Source organism: Notechis scutatus, chromosome 9, assembly GCF_049901735.1.
Source record: "Notechis scutatus isolate UNSWTSFEM ecotype Mainland chromosome 9, rNotScu1.2, whole genome shotgun sequence".
Lineage (NCBI taxonomy): Eukaryota > Metazoa > Chordata > Lepidosauria > Squamata > Elapidae > Notechis > Notechis scutatus.
In genome coordinates this window covers 1,677,638-1,697,463 of record NC_142017.1, presented here as the reverse complement: position 1 = coordinate 1,697,463, position 19,826 = coordinate 1,677,638, and the positions used below count along the sequence as shown (strand labels likewise).

The following is a 19,826-nucleotide window of genomic DNA, read 5'->3' as shown; positions in this document are numbered from 1 at the left end:
TTCCTTTTAAAATAATACTTTCCTTTTCTCTATAATTACCCAAATAGGAGAGAGCAGGGTTTCTCAATCTTGGCAAATTTAAGATGTGGGGACTTCAACTCCCAGAATTCCCTAGCCAGCTTGACTGGGAGATGAAATCCACACACCTTAAATTTGCCAAGGTTGAGAAACACGGATTAAGAATCGAGATCTAACCTTTATTTTAGCTGAATAATTTTCCCTGTGCTTAGGCATGTGGCTTGATCCTGCTACATTTTGCAACTGTTTTCTTCTATAAACCAAGAAGACGGGCCCGTTTCTTTTAAACAGTAACGTGGAATCTCCCATTCTCAGGAACGCTTGTCTTTTCAGATAATCCCATCAGCCTGGTGACTGCATAGGGGCAAATATGCTTTAAATCCGTTAACACAGATTGGTACCAAATTCACACTGTCCACTAAATCTCCATGTGGTGAATAAACTGCTATTGAGGGTTTGTTCCACAAACGGCCTTTAAAAAGAACCAAAGTCGATTCAGTAGGTGGATTAAAACAAAGAACGCTATTGCTTCCATGTGCTTTGCATTTTTGGGCTTTTATAGGAAAAATAGTAATAAAAATTGATTAGAGCTGATTGGTAATCTGCGAGTTGCAATTCCAGATCAGATGTTGGCTGGGGATGTCTGCTTGCCATCTTCCTTTGAGTACTGTGGAAAACAGGATAATAAGAATAAGAGAGGCTTAGTTTAGTCTTGGCCAGACACTTGTATTTTATTATTTGAGATGCCATTAATATAATAAACAAGGTTGTGGCGCTATCTAAATCTATATACACGTATGGTGAGTGTCCTCTAGTGGCTATTTCGGTGATAACATTATGCTACAGTACAAATCTTCCTTTCCTTGTCCATGAATAGGGTGATAGGAAAAATATATATTTACATGCTTGGAAGAAAAAGCTAGAGAAGCAAATGAGGCTTAAACAAACAATAATAATGTTGTCAGATACAGCAAAAGACCTAATATCCATTAAAATCAACATGCATGAACGTGGCTGAGATTGAGATGCAGCCTTTAAAAAAATACGATGAATGAAACCGTCATACATCTGCAAACGGTTTTCTGACTCGGTTGTACAAATCTTCATTTAAAACTCTGCTATTTCAGGTTGGCAACCTGTGATTACTGCGTAAAAATAATGAGACATTGCTGATTACTTAGGTGTGAATTAAGTATCTGAACATTTCAGTTATAAAAACCTGGAACCTTGCCTTCTGAAAATAACCGAGCACAATTCCCAATGATAAACGGAGGCTGCAAAGTAAGTGGGTTTCGTGGAGGGTAAATCCCAGGGAGAAAGACTGTGATTGCATAGCATGACTTTGTTTGAAGAATCTGTTTCCTTTCGGTTAGTGGAACAAATATGAGCTGTATCTAGGACTCTTAAAAACAACTTTGATGCTTGTATTTTGTTTTTTCATGATGCAATGAAATGGTGTTGTTCTACCCTGAAGTGTTTTAGTGCTATGGAGGTTGTTTTTTAAAAAACTATTTCCCAAACCTGGTGCTGGAAATTAAAGAATCAATATTTGTTTTATGTATAATACATATATTCTAATCAGATGATGCGCCGCACAAACTCACAATTTTGTTTTGATTGCAACAGACTTGAATAGATACTCAGATGTTGCGGCTTGTTATGGTTTCAAAAAGAAACCATAACCAGCCTTTCAAAAAGATCCACTGATAAACGTGACAGCTCCAAGTTGGGATTTAGCCCCCATCACTTGTCAGGAGCTGGAAGGCTTCAGATTTCAGCCAGATTTTGTGTATGGGTGAAAACTTCATTTACTATAGGTGAGCACTATAAGTAAGGTCACCATCTTGTCAAATACCAGGGCATGTCTCAGCAAGCCACCAAATGGAAGAAGGAACACTCAGTCTGGTTGTTCCCACCCTTATGTCCAGCAATGCCACATTCCCTTCTTTGTTTCCCCCATGTGTCTTTTTTGGGGGTGGGGGCACATTGCTAATAGCACCAATAGACCAAGAAGGTATTTATAACTCTGGGACTAACACAATGGGTTGCTGCCAGGGAAATGGGGATGCTAAAACTATTCCAACAATTGGTTCAGGGAGATTGAAAGCAGCAGGTCATCTTCCCCCTAGGAGAGTCCTGAGTTCAAGAGGCTGGGTTTCCTCCCCCACAAGGACCTCTGCTAACTGTAACTAGCAGTAGCAATAAATGCCTTCCTAGGATTTGTGTGTATTCTCAGGAGCATTCTTGGCCGGTGCTCAGGAGCCAACAAGGCAGCTGTTGCAGCCCTTCTAAAGAGAGTGTGCTGGCTTGCTTCCCTGCGCTCTGCGCATCACATGAGTCGTCTTTCTCTGGTATCGCTGGAATATCGAGAGGAGGGAGCCAGTTGGAAGCGTTTCTAAGGGCTTCCTGGCCAGCTTGGTCCCCTTTTCCAACCAGGTTCTGCTTTTCCCCTGCAAACCAAACAAATCACACCCAAACTGTGGCCTAGAGCAGGGGTGAGAACAAGCAAGGCAGTAACCCCAGCATGTGGGACTGAGCATATGTTTTCATGATGAGGGCACCAGGGTAGAAACCAGGAGATGGTAAGTTCTAGTTCCTTCTTAGGCATGAAAACTGGCTGCGTGACTTTGGGTCAATCAATAGGAGACATTGAATTCTAGTTCCACCTTGGGCATGAAAGCCAGCTGGGTGCCTTTGGGTCAGTCATTCATTCTCTCAGCCCACCCACCTCACAGTGTTGTGGTTGTGGAAAAAATAGGAAGAGAAAGGAGTATTAGATATGTTCACTGCCTAAAAGCAGGCATAAGATAATCTTTAAAAAGCAAAGCAGAGCTCTGTGTGTGTATGAGAGATTCCTGGGACTATGGACTGTTGATGTTTATTTCACTATGCTAACTGTACATTAGGACTTTCAGGAGCACTTTATGTCCACTGCTCTATAGAGCCAGTAGTTTAAAACAAACCCTTTTCCATCCATGATCTTAAACCTAGACATCTGTAAGTTGGCGCTGACTTGCAGACTGATATTTATTTGCTCAAAGGTACCTGTTCTGTTTGGTCAATTGTAGTGTGAAGGAATGCAATCAGGTGTATTTTGGCTTCCTGGTTTTACAAACTGTCAGGAAAGTGGTCTGGTACCTGGAGGAATGCCTGATAGCCCACCTGCTTCTTTCTTGGGCCCAATATATAGACTTGCCCACCTATCTGGGAGCGGCTACTCTGCAGATGGGTAAAACATGGCCCAGAAATCCTGAAGGTAAATCTGAAAGGGTTTGCAATAGCTCTTTTTTCCCAGGCGGGGGAGCCTGGCTCCTTCCCTGCAAGACTCTTAATCTGGAATAATTACCTGCATCCCAGAAGCTTGAGCTTCTGTTGGAGGGCAGCCTCCTTGGGTTTACTGTGCACCCAGCCAAGGCCTTAACCAGTGGCCAGACCACAATATATTTTGTGAAGAACCTCAAGCTTTATTCTTGAGCTCAAAAATACCTGAGTTCAGATTTCAGCTTCCCACAAGAGTATTATATCAAAGATTTCATAGTCTTATTTCAATGGTTCAGTGTTTCTCAACCTTGGCAACTTTAAGATATATGGATATGATTCCCAGAATTCCCCCAGCTGGCCATGGAGAATTCTGGGAGTTGAAGTTCACACATCTTAAAGTTGTCAAAGTTGGACTTCCGTGCTCTAAGAAGATGTTTAAGCCTATGTCTATGGACATAAAAGAAGATGGGAAAATCTTTACTTTTTCCTCTTCATGCTAAGAAGATAAATCTGGATGAAACCCAACCTCTGTTGCCTCTGCTCCTTCCTCACACTCCCCGTGATCTGTCAGCAATGTGAGAATGACTCACGCCATGCTTGTAGCAAGCATGAAACACATCTATTTTAGCTGTGACTCTTAAAAGCAGGAAGAATAAGGGAAGAGTCTGTCTGGACATAGCAATAGAACTTAGACTTATATTCCGCTTCAAAGTGCTTTTACAGCACTCTCTAAGCAGTTTTACAGAATCAGCCTCTTGCCCCCAACAATCGGGGTCGCCATTTTACCCACCTTGGAAGGATGCAAGGCTGAGTCAATATATGTATTATTTTCATTGTTCCTGACTCCTCGCTGGGCCTGCAGTTAACCATCTCAAATGATGAAGCATCCATGAGAGAAGTAATGGTATTACTTCTGTTGGTATTTGGCAAGTTCTGTATACAGTATGAGGCAATTCATGTAACCCACAGTAACAGTATGCTGATTTTTCTAAGCAGCAGAGTTTGCCCCAGAGCAAATGGTTTTTATCAAGGAATATTGGTTTTTTTTTGTTCCTATCAGGCTTCCTTTTGTGGAAAATCCCCTTTATGAGTTTATTCCTTTTTAGGGCATGGAGCATTGGCAGCTCCGGTTTGTTTTATCTGGACTTGGTTTGAGAGCTATGGGTGACTTGCATCCTTTTTTCTCCTGGAAGCGATAAGCTCTCCGGAACTTGATTAAAGCTTACCAGCCCTTGTCTTTTCTCTGATCAGGCTCAGCTCTCTCCAGTTGAATTTCTTGATTTTACTTTGGAAACTAGCTGGAATTTTATCTTGCTAAGGAAGATCAGATTTGCAGTGATTGGAAGGATAAACACTACCAAGATCGTACTGAGATACAGCTAGTGACTAGCAAAGCCCCTTTGGCTAATTTGCTGCACTTATGCAGATAGCAAGAAGATTAAAAGCTTTGATCTCATGCAGCACCCATTGCATGACAGGCCTGAGTGAGAGGGCTCCACATTATCTATCTGTGCACCACAAAGCATGTAAAGAGCATGCAGTTGTCAAGAATAAGTAGAAAGCTGTTTGGGGCTCTTACTAAAGCTTTTAGCAAAATGGTTTCAGAGTCAAACGTCTGTCAGAATTTCACTTTTCAGTTCATTGTGCGCTGACTTTCTTAGCCTGAGAAAATGTACACCCCATCATCAGCAAACAGAGATGCTCTTAAAACCACCTGCCCTTCCAACTTATATACCAACATCAAACATGGCTATACGGTTATACAATTGTCACATTTGGGACAATTAGACCATATGTCACTGCTTTTAGCACCAGCATACATCCCTCTTAGGAGACGGGCTCTGCCTATAATAAAGACAGTGAAATCTTGGCCAGAAGATGCTTCCCAACAACTTCAGGATTGTTTTGAGAACACAAATTGGGACATCTTTTATCACCCTGACCTAGAGGAGCACAATGCAACTGTTCTGTGCTATATCAAACACTGTGCTGAAACTATCACTATTGATAAACATATTAGGATCTATCCCAATCAGAAACCCTGGATGATCAAGGAAATCCAACGCCTCTTGCATGACGGGACCAAGGCCTTTAGGTCCGGTGATGGGGCAAGATACAGTGTTGCCAGAGCTAATCTGAAGAAAGGTATTCGGAAGGCCAAGACTGATTATAAGAGGAAGATTGAGGATATTTTTTTATAGCAATAACATGAGGCAGGTGTGGCAAGGGATTCAACAAATTACCAACCATCAACCGACCAATGTCATCCCTGCTGAAGGGGATGCTTCATTGACAAAGGAACTGAATCATTTCTTTGCTCGCTTTGAAGTGGAGACATCGGAGACAGCTAAAATACAACCACCAGCCAATTGTAGCCCCCACCTCATTGTGGAGGAACAGGAGGTGAGGAGCATTCTGAAGGCTGTGGACCCTAGAAAGCACCCTCTCCCCTCTTTGGAAGAGCTTTATCGCTCCTGCTGCCTTAAGAAAGTTCAAAGTATTCTCAAAGATCCATCTCATCCTGGGAACCCTTTTTTTAAACTATTACCACCTGGCAGACGGTACAGAATATTAAAATCAAGCACAAATAGGCTGAAAAACAGCTTCTATCCCAGGGCAGTAGCTCCTTTGAATTCTACTGTATAGTGCAGTGTTGGTGCGCTGTTGCGGGTTTTCGGTTCAATGTGTGGAGTGTGAAGGGTGTGTGTTTGTGTTTATTTTCATGGTCATGATGTGCACTGAAGGTGGTGTTTGATTTCGTTGTACGAGGTGCAAGGACAATAAAGTAAACTAAACTTCCAGTTAAGCTAGTTTATTGTCATGCCAGTACACAAGAATCTAGTCAATTCATGGTCAGCACTAAATTGTTGCTAGATAAAAGTCACTGGGATTCAAGTGGAGTTTAGACTTAGTTTTAGACCATTTGTGGGAACTTAAAAACCGTAAGCTGATCACTGTCTTGATTCCACCCCCAGCTCTGCCTGCTCTCCCCCTACAGAAGATGATGTTATCTTAGCAGTTATATCAATCAACAGACAGGAAAGAGTCTCTCTAAACTTAGTTCAGTTCAGATGACCTGGGCTTCAGTTCCTCTCTAAGCCATATGAAAATTACAGCAGAGAGGGCCTTCCAAAGTCCAAGTGGACATCTTCCCCAGCAATATCTGGAGGTGCTGGTTGGTTTCCTCCAGAGCAGTGCTGCCCTTAACCCACATTGTTCCAGAAGAGAACAAAGGTAGCCTTGACCCTGAAGGTAGACCCAGTTTTCTGGATAACCCCCATCACTTAGAGGTGACCCTTCCCTTCGGTTGGGTATCCTGTTGGGTAAACAGATCTCCAGATCTTCTGCTGCTGCTGCTGCTGGTGGTGGTTGTGTGTGTGTGTGTGTGTGTGTGTGTGAGAGAGAGAGAGAGAGAGAGAGAGAGAGAGAGAGAGATCAGTGAGACTTGTAGCGCCAAGATGCTTGGAGAGAACCAGTTTTGACTTCTCAGCTGTAGACCAATTTTTACAATATTCAGATTTTGCAGGGTGGGTTGTTTTCATAGTCTTAAAACCTCCTGCAGTGTGGAAAGCTGGAGCAATAGCCAGACTATAGTTTTAATTGATACTAAATCTAGGTTGCTGCTTTCTCTTTCTCTCTTTTTTTTATAATGTGGAGGCTTAATACTTAAACATCTTCCAGAATTGGTGGGAGACCAAAAAAAGAATAAAAAAAGAAAAGCCGTCCTCAGTACTTAGGTTAAGACTGCAGTCCTAAGCATGCTTGCTTCCCATTCTCTAAAATCAAAGTCACTTAGGAAGCCGGATGAGCCACAGACATGAAAATTCATCTACAGGATTTCCCTCTTAGAAACGCCAGCCTGCTGCGAGCTGATAGATTCTCCCCTTTCCAGTTCTTTAAACTTAAAAATAAGTAATTTTTTTTTTTTTAAAGAAAAGATTCACCCGGCATTGTATCCCTTTGGCCTGATGGGGCTGTTTTGGAGGGTTTTGAGCCCTCTGTCTCCAAGGGAAGGGAAGAGCGGCCGAGATCTGTGTTATGGGAGGGAGGACTCTACCTTGTGCAGTTGCTGTACCTTTAAATGCCTGGAGCTGGGGGTGGGGGGGGGAGATGCTGGGCTCCCTTCCCCTTAATAAGCCGCTGTCCATCTAGTGGGGAGAAGAAGCGGGCGAGGGGACCCAAGTGAATCCGGGGGTCCAGGGTGAGGGAGGAGGCCGGAACGATGCGAGGCGCTCCTTGCCCCTCCCCGCTCGGAGCTCCAGAAAAGGAGCCCCCTTCTCCCCCGCCGGCCTTCCGCCTCTTCCGCCCCCCGCCTCTCTTCCTTCTGCCGCCCCCCGGCTGGTGCCAGGGCCCCCTCCCCAAAGGACAGCTCTGAAGGCCGGCATGGGGGAGCTCCGCCCGCCCGCCCGCCGGAGCCGGAGCGAGTGAGCTTCCAGTCGCAGCGGGGTGGGGCGGCCGGGGGAGGCGCGGGGAAGAGAATGAAAACAGTCCTGGGGGAGCTCCGAGGGGGACGGAGCGCGTGCGGGTGTGTGTGTGTGTGTTTGTCTGTGTGCGAGTGAGGGGGGCGGGAGAGTGCGTGAGATCGAGACGGTCACAGACACTGCATTGCTGCTGACCCGGAGGCTCTCCCGCAAACACGCCGCGGGCAAAATGCTGCTTTGCCCAGGAACGGCGGAGCAACTGGGCCACCCGAGCAGCAGCGGCGGCGGCGGCGGCGGCGGCGGCTGCAGCAGCAGGTGGAAGGCACCGCGGGGGCTGTGAGACCCTTTGTCTGGTCTGTGGCGTTGCTTTCTCGCTTCCCCCCCCCCCCACCCTCCTTATATGTTGGCCGTTGGCCTTTGCCCACGCCGCCCCCTCCCCACTCTGACTATTGCCCGGGGCGGCTCGAAAGGACCCCCGTCGGCGGCCCCCGGCCCGGCCCGCTCTGCCCCTCCCGGCCCCCGGCCACCTTGCTGCTCCGCGGGCCCAGGAGGGCTGTCTTCCCCCCGGCAGTAAGGCAGGAGGAGACGGATCCGGAACCGCCCCCCCTCCCGCCTCTGGAGAGAATGTGCCAGCGGCCAAGCCCGGCTCCCTCGGCGGCTCTGGGCGTTTGGTGCATCGTTTAAGGGGGCGGTTTGTTTTTGGTTTTTTTGTTGTTGTTTTTTGTTTCCCCGGCTTTCGCCTCCCCCCTCCCGCCCCACCTTTTTGAGAATTTGCGAACTGCGTTACATGCATGTCCAGTGGGGGAAGGTTTAATTTTGACGATGGAGGGTCCTACTGTGGAGGTTGGGAGGACGGCAAGGCGCACGGCCACGGCATCTGCACCGGCCCGAAGGGGCAAGGCGAGTATGCGGGCTCCTGGAGTCACGGCTTCGAAGTGCTGGGCGTCTACACCTGGCCCAGCGGGAACACCTATCAGGGCACCTGGGCGCAAGGGAAGCGCCACGGCATCGGCGTGGAGAGCAAAGGGAAGTGGGTGTACCGAGGCGAATGGACTCACGGATTTAAGGGACGCTACGGGGTGCGCGAGTGCACCGGCAACGGGGCCAAGTACGAAGGCACCTGGAGCAACGGACTGCAGGATGGCTACGGAACAGAGACCTACTCGGATGGAGGTAAGCAGCGACTTCCCCACCTTCTCCTGCCGGCTGAAGCGCTGCACGCCGCCCTTTTAGACCCACCTGCCCGACGGGGATGTTTTTAAAAGGAGGAGGAGGAGGAGGAGGAGGAGGAGGAGGGCGAGCCGTCTTCGGCCAACCCTGCGTGTTAACCCCAGTCCGGTCCTTGACGTTCAGCCAGCTACGGAATTAAATCTTTCTGGCTGAAAGGAAGGCCCTTTTTCCAAGGCGGGTTTGCAGGCTGGAGACTGGTTCAGACAATCTCTGTCTCTCCACCTAGCCCAGGACTGATTGGGCATAAACAAGATGGGGGGTCAGTAAATGGATCTTGTGTGTGTGTGTGTGTGTGTGTGTGTGTGTCCGTCTGTGCAAAGAGTTCCCCTTCCTGGTACTGAAGGCTCCAGGGTCCAGGGAGGGTTGTGGGAAAGGAGGAGAGGACTTGCAATCAGTAGTATGGCAGCGAGTTGGGCAGCTTGGAAAGGGCTGGTATAAAACTCCTTCAAGGGATAGGTGGCTTCTGTTCGATACTGATGAGATTTGCTCAGGAAAAAGCTCTCTGTGGATTCGGTCTTCTGGACCAGATCGGGGTTCCTGCCGTTTTGTTCGTCCTGTTCAGCATCTACCTCATGAGACAACCATTTCTGAAAGAAAGTCTGGCCCTCCATTCCTCACACGACAACTAACCCTACAGAATATGATGGGGTGGAAGGGTTGAAATCTTGCTCTTAAAAACCCCTGCCTTGGCCAGACAATTCTCTCCAGGGTGAAACTGTATTGCAAATTCTTCCTCTTTTTTTAATTTCCCTCCAAGCCTGGCGCTCCACTCCACAGTTAATTTGATAACCGGTTGCTATTCACGGGAGATTCTTCTTGTGGCGAATGTTTGGCTGGGTGTATGTGGAGCACCCAGAGGCCGATAGGAACAGCAGCTGCTTCTTGGCTTTGGGAAGGAGCTTCAGGGGCTATTGCAGAGGGAAGGTGGAGATGTGGACTGACTAAGCAGAAGCAACGAAGAGGACGAAATGTAAGATTGAGGTCTTGCCCCCAGCAGCTTTCCTCTGGAATGGCCTGAATCACTCCATCCCCGGTTAAGTGGCTGCTTCCTCTGCTAACCTTTCAGTGTGCAGGCCCCAGGCCTACTTACCACATCCCTGGAGTAAAGCAGCCAGCAGGTCTTGAGTCTTACCGTCACGTAGCAGCCTCTATAAACGCAACCCTTCCTTTTTTCCTCTCTGGCTCCCTCTCTCCCTCCCCACCCCCCCTCCACATGCCTGCTTTGGAGCTGTGTTCAGCTGAGAATACAGCCTCCGCTTTTCAAAGGCCCTGTGGGAAGAGCTCAGGAAAGGAAAGGCTGAAGGGGAAAATGTATTTCTGTGAAATAGAATTTGATGATTGGAAGCAAAGGGAGGAAGGCAGGAACTGAGCAAACTTTATTTGATTTTTGCAAAGGCAGGTGGCTGGGCCTGGGAATTCGTTTTGCGAATTGCACTTGCAATGAAGCAAGGGAGGGAAGCCAAGTGCTCCATCTTTTTGGCTTTATTTACATGGCTTATATCATCCCCCTCTCCCCCAGAAACCTTCATCCTCAGTGCCCAGGTTTCTCTGAACTCAGGGCTGAAGGAAGCTCCATCTGTGTTTATTATCTTGGAGTGAATCCTCAAAAACTGCCCTGAAGGAGTGCAGTGACTGGAATTCCTTTCCTCCCCATGGGCTACCAGGCTGAGGAAAGTGGGCTGGAAGTGTTCTTGGCCTACCCATGCCTTTACGCAGAAGCCATGCAGGCACGGTTGTACAAGTACTGCAGTGCTGCAATCCCCAATGAAACCTGAGAGAGAGAAAATGCATATATTCAACCAAAGAGGAGATAAATGTGCAGAGCCTCCATAACCTCGACGAGGCAACGGCCTGCTTCAGACACGGAAAGAACCAGAGAAACAAACCTCAGGTTGATGGTGAAAATTGACTCTGGGGATGTGGAAAAATTCTATCCGACCTCACGGAGAGCTAGTTTGTGGGGAACATGGAAGGTATGGAGTGGTCCTGGTCCTACTGGTGGTCAGCCTGGAAATGGGGCTGCACACAGCCCTCAAATTTATGTCCCGCTCAAATTCTCATCTCTCCTATTTTGTCCCTTTGCTTTCTTGATGGTGCCAAGGGAAAAGAACCCACTTGAATCGTTGAAAAGTGCAGGAGAGGTCCCACTGAGCATGCCATTCCTCTTGGTCAGAGCTTCTTCTCTAGGCCTCCTGACCATGACTTAGCAAACCTCCTACCCCTGGGCCACAGCATTCCAGAGGTATGAGGGGTAATTGCATTGCCCTGGGAAAGGATGGTTCCCCAGCTTCCATTCAAAACAGAGACAGCTCCTGGAAATTAAGATTCCTGTAGCTCCTCAACCCATCTGCTGGGAGCTTGTTGCTTCCTGAAATGTCAAAAATAATCTACCATATGCCATTTTTAAAAACTACAGACAGACCTCAGTCTAATAAGCAGATCCTCCTGTGCTGAGGATTTAGTAATATCAAAATAAAAGCTGTTGTGCCTTAACTCAAAAGTCTAGGAGATTGACACACCGGCAAACCCCATCCAGAGGCCTTCCCTTCATTGTCAAACCAGGAGGGACTGAAGGCCCATGTCCCTTAACTTGCTGTTGGAATAAATGCTCCAAACAGCTCTGTTTCCCAGTGGACGTGGGAAAAGCACACAGTCAGGAGGTGTTTGTCTTGGAATTCCCACATAGCAGTTCCCTATCTATGTCAGTGCTGCCATATGCCCCAGTACCCAACCTATTCACAGATGCTCTCATCTCTGTGTTTGAGTTGGGTTTCAGAAGCAAAACGTGGATGACTCTCCCTGAAATGCATCAGAGAAGTCCCAGCTGTAGGTTTTTTCAGGGGCATCAATGTAACACAGCTCAGGCCTCCCCCCCACTCCTCTTTTCCAAGGACAACCCACCCAACACCTGGATCTCATAATATTTATTTTCACTCAAGCCCATCCTGTGTGAAGTTTGTACATAATATCCCATCATCCCGTTGACTCTTCAGGAGAAAACAGGATGGTTTCTACACACACTTCCTTGTGTGTAGATAAAAGTTGACTTTGTGACACCCCCCCCCTTCCCTCCCTCTTCCTTGTTTCTAGGCATTTCTGGCAGCACCATTTCTACCTTTAAAAGTGGGTCTACATCAACCCAAAGTCATTTTTCACATTTCCAAGACACAAATCACTGGAGCAACCCAAACAATAAGAGAGGAAGTGAAGGAGAGCAGGTCTCCATTTATAGGTCTCAGAATTACAGTCTGCTTTATTTTTATTTTTTTGCTTTAAAAAGCCTTCAAGCAGTTCATGTGTCCTCACAATCTCTATTTTAGCTGCTTTATATTTGGAAGTTCAAGCATAGCTGGCAGAACAATACCAAAAGGGACCCACTCCTGGAAATGATAACACAAGGCTGTAGTAATTGAGTCAGGCTGAGGCAAGCGATTCGGATTAACCGAGCCGGATCCCCAGAATATTCAAAGCACCTTCAGTTGAATGTCCAGCAATGTGACCTTTTAAAAACAGGCTTGTTACATCCAGCATTTCCTTCTTTCTCCCTTAAATGCTTTTCACGTCTCAGGACCTTGGAGAGCACCTAACTCACAGTCAGGCCGAAAGGGTGTGCCTTAACTAAGCATTGTTTGCCCTACAGCACTTACAGGTTTACAACCCCAGTTGAGCCCAAAATTTCCGTGGCTAAGCGAAAGCAGTTGTTAAGTGAGTTTTGCTCCATGTTATGACCTTTCTTGCCCCAGTTCTTAAGTGAATCACTGCACATGTTAAGTTAATCTGACTTCCCCATTGACTTTGCTTCTCAGGTGGTCCTAAAAGGGGAGTCACATGACCTCAGGGTATTACAATCATCATAAATATGAGTTGCCAAACACCCAAATTTAGATTTTGTGACCATGGGGATGCTGCAATGGTCCTAGGTATGAAAAGTGATCAAAAGTCACTTTTTTCAGTGCCGTTGTAACTTTGAATGGTCACTGAAAGTACTGTTGCAAGTCGAGGACTACCTGTGCTCTCTCTGCTCCTTAAAACCTCCCTTTCTGAAATGGTGGGTGGTGGGTGAAGGCCAGGATGATTCTCCAGAATCCCAGCCAGCATGGCCTTTATCCACGTTTGCTGCCAATCCCCTGGGAGTTATAGTCTCAACGCCCAGCATGAAGATGTGGGAGCTGCTCTCTTTTCAATCCCGTGCGAAGCTATGGCACATCCAGATGGCAACTGTGAACGCAGTTGCAAATCTATGTCAAGAGGTGTATCTGGTGTACTTTAATCCCTTGTAGTCCACATGGTGTCAGTTTCATCCTTCCTTGGCTCCTGAAAGTCCAGAGAACAGCAAGCATGGGACAAACCTGAAGCATAAGAGAAGTGGAGGAGCTGCAAGGGTTTCCTCCAGTGCTTTTTTTTTGGGGGGTAGGCGGTGAAACGAGCAGTTTGTGGGATCTTTGATGGGCCCCCATAAATGACTGCACTGAAAGTCACAGGCCACAAGGGTCCTTCCTTTGCATCAGAAGGTGAGAATTTGGGAGGAGAATCCATGTTCTGCAGACCATAGATGAATCTTTCAGGAGAAGGTATGGCATGGCTTATGGTGTCCCAATGACCGAGGCTGACCAAAAAATTACATTTGATTAAAGTTAAAGTCAGTTTAATTAAAATGATAAGAAGACTGCCCTTGGATTTAATTCTCTTTCCCTCCCCTCCAATCATGCTCAAATGCTGCAGCCCAGGATTTCTGGTGGGGAGATAGCTCCATGTTGGGGAAGATTCTTGCAGACAACATCCAGTTTTCTTCTTCTTATCTCTCAGCTATGTTTTTAAGGAGGGCAGCATTACAATAAAACCGATGGAAGTTTTTAATGTAAATTGGTGCTTTCCGACTTTGGCAACTTTAAGGTGTCTGGACTTCAACTCCCAGAATCCCCAGAATATTGGAAGTTCAAGGACTCTTTGGGAAAGGCTGCTCTGCAGGAAGCATTTGTCTCTCTCGCCATGCCTCTCTGTATTTCGAGGCTTCTGCAGCGATTAAGAGCTTAGTTTAACTGAGAAATGGGGCAAGATTAGAGAGTTTACGATGAGGATTACTGAATTTGATGATTAGCAAAGAGAAAGGGGGAGAGCGAGAGAAAATTAGGCAGATTCTCCTGTATTTTGTACAGGCAGCATATTAGAATTAATTAGCTCAATGGATTGAGAAGCTTTCAGCATTCTGCCTGCTTGAGGATCCAGCTTCGAATGGGAAGCCCCGATCCTGATCCTGGTCTCAAGGGTGGAGCAGATAGTGGGACCAGTTTGTTTCCCAACTGGGAATGGGTCGAGCGTGTTTCACTGGACAAAGCAGAGCTGGTGGGGAAATCAGAGTTTCCCCAGGTGGAGATAGTGCTTGGCTTACAACAGTTCGTTTAGTGACCTTTTGAGGTTTCAATGGCACTCTGAAAAAAAGGGGCTTGTGACCATTTTTCACACGGTGGTTGCAGCATCCCCACAGTCCCGTGATCAAAATCCAGGTGCTTGGCAATTGACTCGTATTTATGATGGTTGTGGCGTCCTGGGCTCACGCGATCCCCTTTGGCAAAGCTTCCGGCAAGCCAAGTCAACGGGGAAGCCAGATCCGCTTAATAGCTGTGTTCCTAGCTTAACAACTGCAGGGATTCACTTTGCGGCTGGGGCAAGAAAGGTTGTAAAATGGGGCAAAACTCACTTAACCACTGTCTCGCTTAGTAACAGAAACTTAATCGTGATGGTAAGTCGAGGGCTGTCTGTACTCACCTGCCGTGTAAGTTTATTACTCTTACCAGAAAGAATTACAGAAATAATGGAAGAATCAGAATCAGAATAGGGATGGAAGGGGCCCTGGAGGTCTTCTAGTCCAGCCCCCTGCTCAGGAAGGAGACCCTATCCCACTTCAGACAAGTGACTGCCCAGTCTCTTCTTAAAAGCCTCCAGTGAGTTAATTATCCTCCCCGTGAAGAAGGTTCTCCTCCGTTTCCGGGTTGCTTCTACATGGCTAGGCTCCAGCAGCGTGGTGCCCAACTTCCTCCTCCCCCCCCCCCCCCCCCATCCAAGAGTGGCTGCGAGGTCCTTGGGCACAGCTGGCCCATGTGGCAGTGACGTTCCCCTCGGGCCCCCGGAGCTCCTGGGAATCCATGCCTCGTGCCCTCCAAGCCACTTGCTTCTGTAGTATTGCCATAGATACCGCTCGCTCAGCTGCTCCTGAATCATCCTGCCGAGGCCTGCCTGGGTCGCCCACACGGCTGCCGTGGCGGAGGGAAGATCCATTCCTGTCAAGGGGAGGGTACAGGGAGCCCTCCACTCGCCCAAGCCCATTTAGCGACCGTTGGAGTTACAACCGCACTGAAAAACAAGTGAGTTGTGACCTTTTTTCACACAACCGGTGCAGCATCCCCAGGGTCACATGATCAAAATTCAGGTGCTTAGCCACTGACTCATATTTATGACCGTTGCAGTGTCCCAGGGTCATGTCATCCCCTTTTGCGACCTTCCGGCAAGCAGCGTCAACAGGGAAACCAGGTTCCCTTAGCAACCCAGTTACTAACTTAACAACTGCAGTGATTCACTTAATAGCTGGGGCATGCAAGGTCATAAAATGGGGCAAAACTCACTTAACAGCTAGCTCGCTTAGCAAGAGAAATTTTGGGCTCAATTATGCGGTCATAAGCCGAGGACTACCTGTACGGATGGAAGAATTATACTGGTTCATAGCAAGCACCCCTAGGACGATCACTTGGGTTGGAAGGCACTCCGGCCCAGGGGTGGGATTCTACCAGTTCGCACCTATTCACTAAAACCGGTTGTTAACATCCTAAGCAGTTTGGAGAACCGGTTGTTAGAAGAAATTACCAGCCTAATCCTGTACGGAAGACAGGAAGGAAACATTCTGGTGTTGCTTACAGAAACTGCCTCTCCGTTAACCCTTATTACATTCTTGGCAGGACTAGACTTCCTGTCTCTGGAACTTCTCTGGAGTTTTTCCCCCCTCCTTTGCTGGTACTTTGCTTGTGTGGAGTCACCATTCAAAGTTACAATGGCACTGAAAAAAGTGACTTATGACCATTTTTCACACTTACGACTGTTGCAGCATCCCCACAGTCACGAGAGGCCAGGTGAGGAGATGCGTGCCTCGATGTGAGTGATATTGAGTTGGCCACACCCAGCCAATAACATGACCACTAAGCCATGTCCACCCAGTCACATGACCACCAAGCCACGCCTACCACCTAAGCCACGCACAGAACTGGTTGTTAAAAAATTTGAATCCCATCCCTGCTCCAGCCCAGCCCATTTTTTCCCCAGACCACCCAGTGCTCAACAATGGCTTGTTGCTTAATCTTGGTTACACTGTGGCAGCTTGTCTGTGAAGCTGCAGGAGGACTCGGCTTCAATTGAGCAAGAGGAATTTGTGAGCAGTCTGGAGGCAGGGCCACCTGGGTGTGGATGGGGGGCAAACGATGGCATATTTTTAGTGATTGTACCATGAGGTCATGATCTGCAAAAGATGCCACACTCTTTGCCTTGAAGCTCCATCAGGAGATGGATGATGAAAGGCCTGGTCAGCTGTCCTTCACTTCCTTCCATAAATGGCCATTCAAGAAAATCAATTCCTGGCTTGGAACTGAAGGGAGTTGCTTGTAGTTTGGACAAGTATTTGCTCACCTTTATGTACAGCTGAGTTTCTCGACCTTAATGTGTGTGGACTTCAACTCCCAGTATCCCCGGGCAGAATGGGCACAGTGATGTCCAAGCAGACTTCCACACAGGCCCAGGTTTCAACTCATAATGTCCTAGCCTTAACTTCCAATTTAACCTTGAGACTATTTCTCAAAGCAGATCTTTTAGATCAAGTCTCCTCATGCAGGAAATAAAATTAAAAATTGATGACCTTGTCTAAAGGGAAGATGGCAGACAGACAGACTCAGGGGGAAGAAAGAGGGAAAATAAACCTTAATCCACATTCAAAGGCCAACTTAACTTCACAATGAAGAGCACTGGGTGGTTCCGTTCAGTTATCAAATCCATCTCCCATCAGGCCAGAAACTTTCTAGCTAATCATGAGCAGAATAGCGTCTTCAGCCTCAACATTCTTATCTGGCAAATGAATTTGACCATGTCTTCATAGGCTGTGGCAAAAAAATGGGAATAGGTGATTCTTCTAGTGCTACTAAAATAGAATCTGTGATTACTGAGTTCAGAAGCACCTCCAACCGGGCCGTAAAATCCTATCCTACGTTCTGAAACTTGGACTCTACCTAGTGAGATTCTACCCAACTCTCCCTTGTGGAGACGGATGAAAACAAGCCTTTTGGTTCTCTCGGGAGGGTACAAAGCAGTAAGCTGCACCTGTTTCACAAACAAAGAAAATGCTGGAAGAATATCGTCTCTAGGAACAGTATAGGGCAAGAGGCTACATTGAGCAGGGTTTTCCCCCTGATCCAGCTTCCAAGGCCATTAAGAAAGGTTGCAGAAAGGCCTTCCCAGATAGTTACCTCTCCCTCCCTCCCTCCCTCCCTCCCTCCCTCCCTCCCTTCCTTCCTTCCTTCCGTGCATCTGTCCCAACATTAACAATGCTTGAGAGTGAATGTCAGTCCTTGAGTAGTAATTAAATGGCACCACACAAACATTCACACTGACACACAATATTAGCTAAGCGTGGGAAGAGCAAATACGAACAATAAGATTTGTGGGACTAAAAACAAGTTTAAAAATAATTAAGGGAAAATACACACACACACACATATCTCAGCTTCAGGAGAGCTCAGCATACTCAGTAGAGACTGAATCCTCACTGTGACGACTCCAGGATGGAGAATAGAGCAGCCTCGCCTGGTCAGCTACGCTATTTTGTGCCTCAGAACAGATACTGGCTTTGGGTATAGAACAGCTATTGGAGTTATGACAGAGAGCAAGCCTGGCTCTTGCCATATCTGCTTGCTATGCACAGAGAGAGGGAGGGAGGGAGAGAGGGAGGGAGGGAGAGGGAGGGAGGGAGGGAGAGAGAGAGAGAGAGAGAGGGAGGGAGAACATGCATGTGCATATTTTAACCGTTTCTACTTTTCAATGGTTAGAAAGCTTACAGCAAGTCCCCCCCCCTCTCCTTTTTCAGCCAAGGTGTCCTGTGTTTGCAATGATGCTTCTCAACTGCCACTTCCCCGTCCACCATTGGAGGCCGATGGAGGAGACTCCCGGCCCTCCCACCCAGAAATCCAGATGGAAGTTCTCCTAGATTGGTGTGCGGTGGTTTCCCGTTGCACGCTCCACATTTCAAGCCAAAGTCTCTCGCCATTTTCTTCCTGGCATTCTTCCCCCCACCCCGGGTTCGCCCTGGCCCAGAATGCTGGCTTGCTCAGCTCCCCTGTGCCAATCATTTCTTCTTCATGTTCACAAGGGCTTGCTCAGCTCCCAGAGAAATTGATTCTCCCTAGTTCTTCAGATACAATACAATACTATATTCCTTTACTATCACAATGTCTTCCCTTTTCATCTCAGGTTCTCTCTTTAATCCTCTCCCACTTATTCCAAGCAGAGAGGAGCTGTGCCAACACCTCTGCCTTCGGCGTGAGTCTCCTTGGCGCCTGCTGCCCGCCAGCCTCTGGGGGAAGAGAGTTCAGTGCCTTGGCCTCTTTCAAAGGAGTAGGTGCCAAGGATATCCCCACCCCTGTCCTTTCCATGCCAGGCCAGGTGGTGAGTGAAGCAGCTAAAAGGAAGAGTAGGAAGACAAACAAGACATTTGGTGGCCAAAATTCATGATTATGTTCATACATGGGGACCCAAGAAAGGGCTACAGGGTAGTGTATTGGACCATTGAGTCACAGGAGAAGAACCTGGATCTCAGGCCAAGAAGAGATTCCATTCTGGCTGGACTCATCCAACCTCACACACCACCAAGCCACATTTTGGCCGAGGGTATGGTGTGACCATGGACAACAGTTGGGGGTTCAACTCTGTTTATGACCACAGCTTTTGATTAGTCTTCAATGCCTCAGCGATGCCTCAGCGACTGCATTAGGTGCCCATCTGTTGCTCCTCTTCCTTGCTCCATTTGAATTACCCACCCATGGCTCTTATTTATTTATTTATTCAGTTTATATGCCAGCCATCAAAACAGAAACAAAGGCAAAGGCAACTCCTGGGGAAAAGGCACACAGTGATTTCTTATATGATCCACTTGCTCTGGTTCAGGGATGGCATGTTGGTGCTCCTTTTGTTGGTCAGCCCAATATTTTCCCCATTTCCTGGAGAATTAATTGTTGGACACTTGAGTCAACAATCTTGAGAAAAGCTACATATTCCTCCACATCGACCTAGGTCCACCTGAGTGGAAACCAAGTGCCTCTGACAAATGGATTTGCCCAACACAGAAATGCTTGTTTGGGGGGTTAACATACTTGTAAACCTAACCATTGTGGACCCCTTATTAAATGAGAATACTGTGGCTTATTCGTCCAAATCTTGGTGAGGCAACCATGATGAGTGAACCAATTCTGGAGACTTCCTTAGGATGCATTTCCACCTGAGAAAGGCCCTTCATAAGGCTAATTGATAGTTTCCTGTGGAGTCCTTGGTGCTTCTTGATCCTTCTTTTCTATTGATAGTTTCCTGTTTTAAGATTCAGCTTGGTTTGTCCTTTCCCTGACCAGCATTTGGGGATTATCCCTAAATTACCCATTAATCAGCTTTTATCTCTTCAACGTCCACTTGGAGGGAAGAGGGACACTGTGTCATTAACATTTTTCAACTGGATGCACATAGATCTTCTTTCTGTTACAGTGAAATTATATCAACATTACCCAGAAACAAAAGTCTGCTTTGTAGTTGTTTTTTCTACAGAAAGTGAGCTACAGGTCTCAGGGTCTTATCTTCCAGAAAAGTAGATGGCCAAAC

General features: G+C 47.2%; 1 protein-coding gene across 7 annotated transcripts in view; it reads left to right on the top strand.

The window, feature by feature from the left end:
• The window catches only part of JPH3 (junctophilin 3), a 43,873-nt gene that overhangs the window by 876 nt on the left and 23,171 nt on the right, over positions 1-19,826 (top strand). For 5 of the 7 annotated variants that reach the window (XR_015750603.1, XR_015750602.1, XR_015750600.1 and 2 more), the window contains exon 1: positions 7,845-8,873. The exons of 1 other annotated variant lie outside the window; for it this stretch is intronic. Coding sequence is in view for 2 of the 6 variants with exons in the window: in XM_087971381.1 (XP_087827507.1) it covers positions 8,492-8,873 (382 nt within the window). In the remaining 4 variants the exon portion in view is untranslated. Of the gene's footprint in view, positions 1-7,832; positions 8,874-19,826 lie in introns of those variants that run through there. One more of the 7 variants, XM_026686289.2, reaches the window with a different exon arrangement.